The sequence below is a fragment of the Sinocyclocheilus rhinocerous genome, unplaced genomic scaffold (assembly GCF_001515625.1).
Source record: "Sinocyclocheilus rhinocerous isolate Xijiao unplaced genomic scaffold, SAMN03320098_v1.1 scaffold1058, whole genome shotgun sequence".
NCBI lineage: Eukaryota > Metazoa > Chordata > Actinopteri > Cypriniformes > Cyprinidae > Sinocyclocheilus > Sinocyclocheilus rhinocerous.
The window spans coordinates 5,732-14,389 of record NW_015662162.1 but is presented as its reverse complement, the minus strand read 5'-3'; the positions used below and the strand labels follow the sequence as shown (position 1 = coordinate 14,389).

General features: G+C 38.1%; 1 protein-coding gene across 1 annotated transcript in view; it reads left to right on the top strand.

The window, feature by feature from the left end:
- The window catches only part of LOC107727559 (zinc finger RNA-binding protein-like), a 28,530-nt gene that overhangs the window by 14,461 nt on the left and 5,411 nt on the right, over nucleotides 1-8,658 (top strand). Inside the window, exons 8-13 of the mRNA XM_016537456.1 lie at nucleotides 5,751-5,899; nucleotides 6,141-6,260; nucleotides 6,952-7,097; nucleotides 7,194-7,323; nucleotides 7,782-7,978; nucleotides 8,063-8,231. Coding sequence (XP_016392942.1) covers nucleotides 5,751-5,899; nucleotides 6,141-6,260; nucleotides 6,952-7,097; nucleotides 7,194-7,323; nucleotides 7,782-7,978; nucleotides 8,063-8,231 — 911 coding nt within the window. The remainder of the gene's footprint in view (nucleotides 1-5,750; nucleotides 5,900-6,140; nucleotides 6,261-6,951; nucleotides 7,098-7,193; nucleotides 7,324-7,781; nucleotides 7,979-8,062; nucleotides 8,232-8,658) is intronic.

Here is an 8,658-nt window from a genome sequence, read left to right as displayed (position 1 = left end):
TAAAAAAAAAAAAAAAAAACATTAACGTAGTGTCCGTGATGTCACCCGTTGGTTTCTGAAGAGCATTTTTGAAGCCTAAAGTGGGCGGAGTCGGTCGTTGCCATCTTGGCAGCGCGTCACCGTCAAGCGGCAACCTCCCGCTCTCTCTCGTGAAGCCAACACGGAAGTGACTTAAACTGTAATTCATCAACTGGCCGCTAGAGGCTGGCTGCAAAAGGGAGTCAATCCCATAGACTCCCCATGTTAAAATACCCAACTTTACAGCAGAAAAAAACATGTTTACAGCCTGGTTCAAAAAATTATTTTGGTCTATATAGCTAATTTTGCCCTTCAGGACAACTGTGAGGGGGGTGAATTTTTTTATAACTCATTTGTTTAAATTATATTAAGCCTTAAAGTTCTGCATAATTAAGGGCGTGGTCACTTGAGTGACAGGTGGATTGCCGCTGCTGTCACTACCGTCGAGCTAGGTGGGCGTGGTTTCAGCAACCAGCTCCTGCCTTTTTGCCCATTTTCGATTATCTGGGAGTGACGCACGGTGACGCGCTGCCAAGATGGCGACGGCCGGCTCCGCCCACTTTGAGCTTCAAAAATGCTCTTCAGAAAACTACGGGTGACGTCACGGACACTACGTCCATGTTTTTATACAGTCTATGGTTAGAAGTAACACAAGTTACGTAATCAGATTACTTTTTATCACGTAACTAGTAAAGTAATGCATTAATTTTGAATGTACAATGAAACATCTGAGTTACTTTTTCAAATAAGTAACACATTACTTTGCTTTCCCATTTATTTAATGACGCCTCTCCTATCCCGTGTTGAGAGAAATTAGGAGTGAGGTGCAGAGACAGAGGCACTCCCTTCAGTCTGAGGCTTAATCATTTCGCTTATGGTGTGAAAGGGCCTTTACAGTTGTAAAAAAATATAACTTACGGTTTATTTGTTAATAAAAAACAAGTAAGCAAGCCCATCCAAGGTGACAGAAAGCAACGCAAAAGTAGCGTAATGCATTACTTTCCATAAAAGTAACCAAGTAATGTAATTAGTTACTTTTTTATGGAGTAATGCAATATTGTAATGCATTACTTTTAAAGGTAACTTTCCCCAACACGGCTGAGGGTTTTGTTCATATATAATTCGCCTGGTTTTTATTCCTTAGATATTTAAGCATAATGTTTTAGAAAACTTGTAATACAAAAAATGTTTGCCATTTTTTTATGCAATTAATACACTGCGGAAGTATGGTTATATCCATTAGTTCAGTTTTTACCCTATTTCGATCATTTTCGACTGTCCAAAATCCATATTTAGGCAGCTTCATAATAATGCACACAACCCTAGTTTTTGTGTCAGTTCATTAAGAATTGCATACAATTTTTGTATTACAAGTTTTCTAAACTGTTATGTTTAACAAAAATCAGGCGAATGATAAATGAACAAACCCCTCAGTGAAAATCTTAAGGATATAGTTGGGAATAAAACTGTAACATTTGGTGTATGTAAGTGCTGCTGAAATGGAGGAAAAAACTCATTTTGAGAAAACGGCATTTAAAGATATGTATTGAAATTGTAATCTATAGTGGAATGTTTTCCTCCAAAACCTTAATTTCTCTTCGGCTGAAGAAAGAAAGCCCCAGGCCATCCAAGATGCATAGGTGTAAGTATATAATCAGAAAATTTTCCTTTTTTTGCTGAACTATTCCTTTAAATGCAACAATTGTTGACCAATGTGTGTTGACCAAAAGTCCAAAAACAGCCAATAAAAACATACAAAAATGAGCCTGAAGACCAACAGCCACACAATAAATCAGCTATAATTAAAAGCCAGAGAGAATAGATGTTTTGAGCTTTACTTTAAAACTATTTTTAAACATTTTCATATGGGATACAGATATTTAAGGCAAGACACCCCAGGTGAATAGGGTAAAAAAAAATTAACTAATGGATGTCACCATACTTCCCCAGTGGATTGATTACATTAAGAATTGCAAATCATTTTTGTAATACAAGTTTTTTACAATGTTATGTTTACATATGCAAGTGAGGCATTATTTAATTAAACATCCACCAATTTGCATACATTTCCACAGATGAAATCTGTAAGGCCAGGATCAAAATTCTTGTTTGATTTTGTTGACATATTAGAGTCAAAGGTTTCTACAGAGGGGATTTTGAATATCTCCTCTTTATCACTCCATAAAAAAAAATAATGTCAACATCAAGAAATAAGGTAAATTTCACCATGTTTTTAGAAATAAAATGTTGTAAAAAACAGGCAAACGATATATGAACAAACCCCTCAGTAAAAATATTCAGATTATAGATGAGAATATAACTGTAACATTTGGAGTATGTAAGTTCTACTAAAGTTGAGAAACTCTATTTTAGAAGACAGACTTTAAAGATATGTGTTGTAATTGAAATCTATAGATGCATATAGTTAAAGTGCAATATAATAAAATAACACAAGTATTTTGGATGTTTTGTTTCCACTTTTCAACAATGTGTTATGAAAAGCCAAATAGTGCATTGAAAAAAGCAAGACAATGTTTTTGCCTGTAGTGTCTTGCCCTTAAAGTTTCCCACATTTAGTGGAAAGTACTTGCAAACGTATTTCTTTATTGACTCGTGATCCTGTGCTCTTCTGCAGACATATCGAGAACATCTGGAAGGACAGAAGCACAAGAAGAAAGAGGCGGCTCAGAAGAGCGGTAGTCATGTGACTAACGGACCTCGCGGTGTCCAGACGCAGCTGCGCTGTGAATTGTGCGATGTCTCGTGCACCGGCGCCGATGCATACGCCGCGCACATCCGGGGATCCAAGCACCAGAAGGTCTGTTAAATATCATGATGGTTCATTTGGCATTTTCAGCGCTCTTTTGCTTTTCGACGTATTTTGGTGTTGTAGCTTTGTTTGCGTCTTTGAAACTTTTTGTAGAAATGCACCTGCTATCGAACTTTTCCTCAGGTGGTGAAGTTGCACACCAAACTTGGCAAACCCATCCCTTCCACGGAGCCCGTTTTCGTGAGCTCTGCCCCTTCTGCCGTGACGATGACTACTAGCAAGACAGCGGCGACAACCACTCCCACCCCTACATCGGTTGCGCAGAAGACGCCGGCGGCGACTCTTTCCAAACCCGTGGCGTCTCCTGCGAAGAAACCTGCCACTGCTAAAATGGCCCTTATCGGTAAGTGACCTTACCGGGTATTTTCATTAAAGCGTCATGAAACCCCCCCTGTTTCAGCACTGGTCTTTCACACCTTAGATCTGAAAAAGACTCCAGAAATGGGCGTGTAAAACTGGAAAAGTGGGAGTGTAGAGGGTGGGAAGAGGGGAGAAAACAACCAATAAATCACAGACCTACAACACACTCATTATACAGACAAATGAATATTCAAATATCTTTAAAGCAGAAAGAATAAAGGCAGTCACTTTTTGTTTACTCTTCTTTGAAGTTTCAGTCTATATATCATTGTTTGCTGTGTATCACAATATTCCGTCGCATCATCGCGTTCATGATCAGATGTACCGCTGTATCAGTGCCCTTATTCGCGCATATTTCATTTGAAAAATAAATGATATGTGCGCGCATACAGTGCTGGTTCATATTTGGAGACTATAAAATATGAATTAAACACGCTTGCTCCAGTCCGGATATGAACTAGGATCTGCAAAGCGAGTGTTGTTAAACTCGTCACGGCGTTTAGCGCAGAAACTGCTCTCTCATGCGCGCGCCACGTGTTGTTACATATTAAATATTGTTACGGTCGTGTTTACAGAGATGAACTGACAGCGTGGAAGCTTGTTCTTCTGATTTGAGTTCTCTGCTGTAAGACGACCTCATGCATAATACAGCGCAGTGATTGGATCATAAGAGTTCATTCTCATGAATAATACTGAGAAAAGCTCGGATAACTGATGACGTAGACGCATACTCTCCAGCCACGGCAGCCAATCACCACCACTCCCGATTAACGCATATACGTCACTTTCCATGACGTTGGTTCAACTTTGCTTTTTGAACCGGAAGAACTAAATTACCGTATTGACCCGAATATAAGACGATGTTTTTTTTTCTTGGAAATACATCTGAAAAAACGCGGTCGTCTTATATTCGGGCCAATACGGTAGTACAAAAAATTATAAAATAACCACTTTTCTCTTAATAATAGACATAATTAGTGCTATTATTGTTTTCACTGATGAGCAACCTGTACATATATGTTAACATCTCAAAAAATGCGTTTTAGGGTTTCATGACACTTTAAATGTGTGCTTAATAAATGTGTCTGTAAACCATTCAGAATACTGTTTTCAAACATTTTATAAATGACTTTGCAGAAATTGTTTGCGACCATGAGAATTTGCACAAGTGGTTTTGTGAATTATTTATTTTTTGCAATTACTCAAGTACATAATATAAAACTAGATTTCTGAATGATTAAATGGAATTTTTTTGCATTTGCGACATTTACATTGGAGCTTATGTGAATTTATGATAAATTTACATGACTTTACATGATGATTTAGGTCATTTTTTGTGAAACGTGAGCAGAACAAATTTTGGTGTAAATCATTTTGACTATTTGTTTTCAAAACAAATTTTTTTTGCAATTATGAGAATTTACACAAGAATATTTTTCCGAATTATTTACATAGTCCTCACAATTGCACAAGTTTGTAGTATAAAAGGAGTTTTCTGAATGATTAAAAGGATTTTTTTCTTCAATTGTGACATTTACATTGGAGATTAAGTGAATTTATTATACATTCGTTTGCTGTTGCAACTGTGTACGTAATGATTTAGGCCTTTTTAGTAAAACGTGAGCAGAACGAATTTCTGTGTAAATCATTTGGAATACTGGAATAATTAATTTTACAAAATGACTTTTTCAGTTACAAGAATTTACACAAGAATGGTTTTGCGAATTATTAACTTTGTATTTTAACAATTGCACAAGTATGTAGTATAAAACCACTGAGTGATTTAAAATGAATTTGTTTCCATTTGCGATGGACAAAAATTAATAAATGTATCACTCATCTTTGCAGAAACAAATTTTAAATGTTAAAGAAAGTTTTATGAACGATTTACGATTTACACCTAAATTTGTTTACATTTGTGACAGTTTATGTAAGAATGTTTATAAGACCTGTTTTCACACAATAACGTTCAGCTCATGTCTCCTAAATGAGGCTCAATGTGTTTACTTTTTAGTTTAAGCTCAGTTTTAGTCACAAAGTCAAAAAAAAGTCATAAATGGCCTGATGTTTCCAGTGTAGGGATTATAGTTGTCTTCTGCGTGTCACTTCACCTTAATTTCACCTTCTTATCTTAATTTCACCAGTGCTTACGCAATCAGTGATCACACTGATCACAGAAATAGATATTTCCTCTTTAGTGCATCACTCACAAAACCCACATGATGGGAATAGATGATTTACATCCTGCCTTGAAGAAGAAAAAGCTCCTTGTACACATTTCAGTCGTCATGTTGACGCAATGCGTCTTTCAGATTGTAACATGACATCAACACAGAAGTCTTGCTCAGTCTTTTTCCTTTATATAGTTGTGATATTCCTTCCAGATAATGTTGCTCAGCAGGGTATGAGTTAATAGATTTAGATGTAATCGTGCAACAAACCCTGCACATCTTAAACATTTTGGTAGCATGGTTACGTTACGAACAGCCATCTTGCAGAAACATGAAATGAAGTAAATTCCCTAATATCCATTCCTCTCCAGGCAGCAGATTGTCCACACCAGCTCCGGTAAAGCTGGAGGAGGCGAAGCCATCTGTAGTGAAGACAGACGCTTTGAGCGATGATGAGGATGGTGATGGTACTGGAGCTCAAGGAGACATTCAGCCTGTGGGACACGATTATGTCGAAGAGGTTAGACCGTCCAGTCAAAATATTTCATTATTTGTGTTGAGTAAAACTTGATCAAAACGAGTGAATCTGTCTTTTTGTCAGTGAATCAGTCAAATTGATTCATGAATCATATTTATTAGCGGATCAGTCTGAGTCAAAAGGATTTCCTCTAGTACTGTAAATGTGTGTGACATTCAAGAATAATTGGATGTGTGTCATTCCTTTGAGGGGTTTAAGTCTCAGATTCATTTTTTCTCCTTAGGTTCGAAATGATGACGGAAAGGTGATTCGCTTTCACTGTAAACTGTGTGAATGCAGTTTCAATGATCCCAATGCTAAAGACATGCACCTGAAGGGACGGAGACACCGGCTGCAGTACAAGGTGAGGCCATAAAGTCTCGAGACATGTTTTTTAAAAGTTGAACTTACATTAATTTTACATAGCTTTCTAAACATGCCGCTCTCTTGTGCGAGACGCGAGTGCAACGGTGATAGATGTCCCTCTAGAAAATGAGATAAATATGCGTTCAGTGTGAACTGCTTGGTTCCGGTTTTGACGTAAACAACATCTTCCACGCATTGATTGTTCTCTTTTTCTGCAATATTTTGAATGAACAACGTAGCAGCGCCGCATCTAGTGGGTTCAACTGGATAGGCTAAAAAAAGCATTAAAATGCAATGACACTTACATCATCATCGCATTTTGTGCGCCACTGATAATACTGGCTGACGCACACCTAAAATTCGAATGCAACTATTTTGCGTTCGAATGTGGATTTTTATTTTAAATTTGATGAATATTCGAAATTCGAATATTTTTTGACAGCCCTAGTGTATATTAATTAGTATAAAATTCATTAAAAAATTATTTATATAATAAACATGAGTTGTAAAATAAAAAAGTAAATTAAATACTTGCCCAGTGAAAATTGCTTCATGTAATTAGATTTTCTATCTCAAAGAAAAACGGAACAAAATAGTCAAATTAACAGTCAAAATAGACAGTCAAACTAACATTATAAAACAGTAAAGACTCTAAATACTGCAGGACCAATATTTTTATTGTTTTTCAGAAAAAAGTGAACCCAGACCTCCCAGTGGAGATCAAGCCCAGTAATCGAGCGCGGAAACTTCTGGAAGTCAAACTGCGAAAGCAGAAACAGAAATCTGTGCTGAAGAGACAACAAGAGGACGAACAGCGCTGGCACATGGAAATTAGGTCTTCATCAGCATTCTGTGACAAAGATTTAATTAAATCCTTTATTGCACATTTCACAAGGCCTTTTTTATAGTCAAATTTCTATGTGTCGTCCAGCAGGAGGTACGAGGAAGACATGTACTGGAGGAGGATGGAGGATGAGCAGCTATACTGGGTGGAGATGAGGCACAGAATGGCCCCGCCCCCTCTCATGGGCCGACCCAGCATCCCGGTGCCGCCCCTATTGGTAAATACATATTTCAGACGGACCAAAACTGTTGCAAGTTTTTATCAAATTTCCTAAACCCTAACCAAAATAAAATAAAAGTACAATATATTAACCTAACTCCCTAACCCAAAAACAGAGATCAAAAAAGTTACAATAAACAAAAACTTTCTCCCAACCCTCTATATTTACAATGATATACGAAATATTTACAAGATCAGGCAAACAGACACACACACAGCCAAAACCCAACAACTCTCTCTCTCCCTCTACTCTGGGGAAAGGAAGTGACATCGGGGCTTTTAAGGTGTGCCTAGTTTCGAATGCACCAATCCAGATGGGTCAATCATTAGCCTGCAGGAGCCAATCAACATCGTACCTGGACACAAACACTTTCAAAACAAAAGAGAGACAGAAACGAGAGAATACAAAACAAACGGTTGTAACAAAACAGTAACAATTCTCTTATTTATCTTTAGCCCGTGCGACGGCCCGATTCGCCCGACGACCGCCACATCATGGCCAAACACTCGGCCATCTACCCCGTGGAGGAGGAGCTTGAGGCCGTCCAGCGAATCGTGTCGCATTCTGAGCGCGCTCTCAAACTGGTGTCTGATTCGCTGCTGGAGAAGGAGGCGTGTGCTGCGGACGACGACAACGACGTGACGGGCAAACAGTGAGGACTCTTGCCAGCTAGCTTTGCGTTTATGCTATGGAATAGTAGTGGGAAGTGTAAATTGACATGCTTCCTCTTGGACAGGTCAGAGTCTCAGGCTCGTGTTCTCAAAGGAGTCATGCGTGTGGGAATCCTGGCTAAAGGTCTCCTCCTGCGCGGCGACCGCAACGTCCAGCTCATCCTGTTGGCGGCCAAGAAACCCACCGCCTCTCTGTTGAGAACTGTTGCGGAGCAACTGCTCAAACAACTAGCGGTAAGCTTGTCTTTTTTTACGGAGTTGCTATGCATGTATCAAATGTTTATGTTGAAGCTGCTGAAAACCATTATTGACTTATGACCTGTTTATGCTCACAACTTTCCCACTTGTGGTTTTATCACCATTTTTCACTTTGTTCTGGCTGCTACATGATGGAAATCGCCCACATAAGAAATCACATCGTCCCACGTGTTAAATTTATGTATAGCAACATGTAGCTGGATGTGTGGTTAACATTTTGCAATTTCTTAAAGTAGGCCTAAAGCTTGGCTGTCATATGTGTGACTCTCATTAAGAAATGTCCAGGTTGTCTTTCAAATTGAAAAAAAAAAAAAAAAAAAAAGTTTGATGTAATGTTTACATTTATTCAAAAATATTACAATTTGTGTTATATTTTGCATCAAGCAAGTGAAGAGTATTTTAA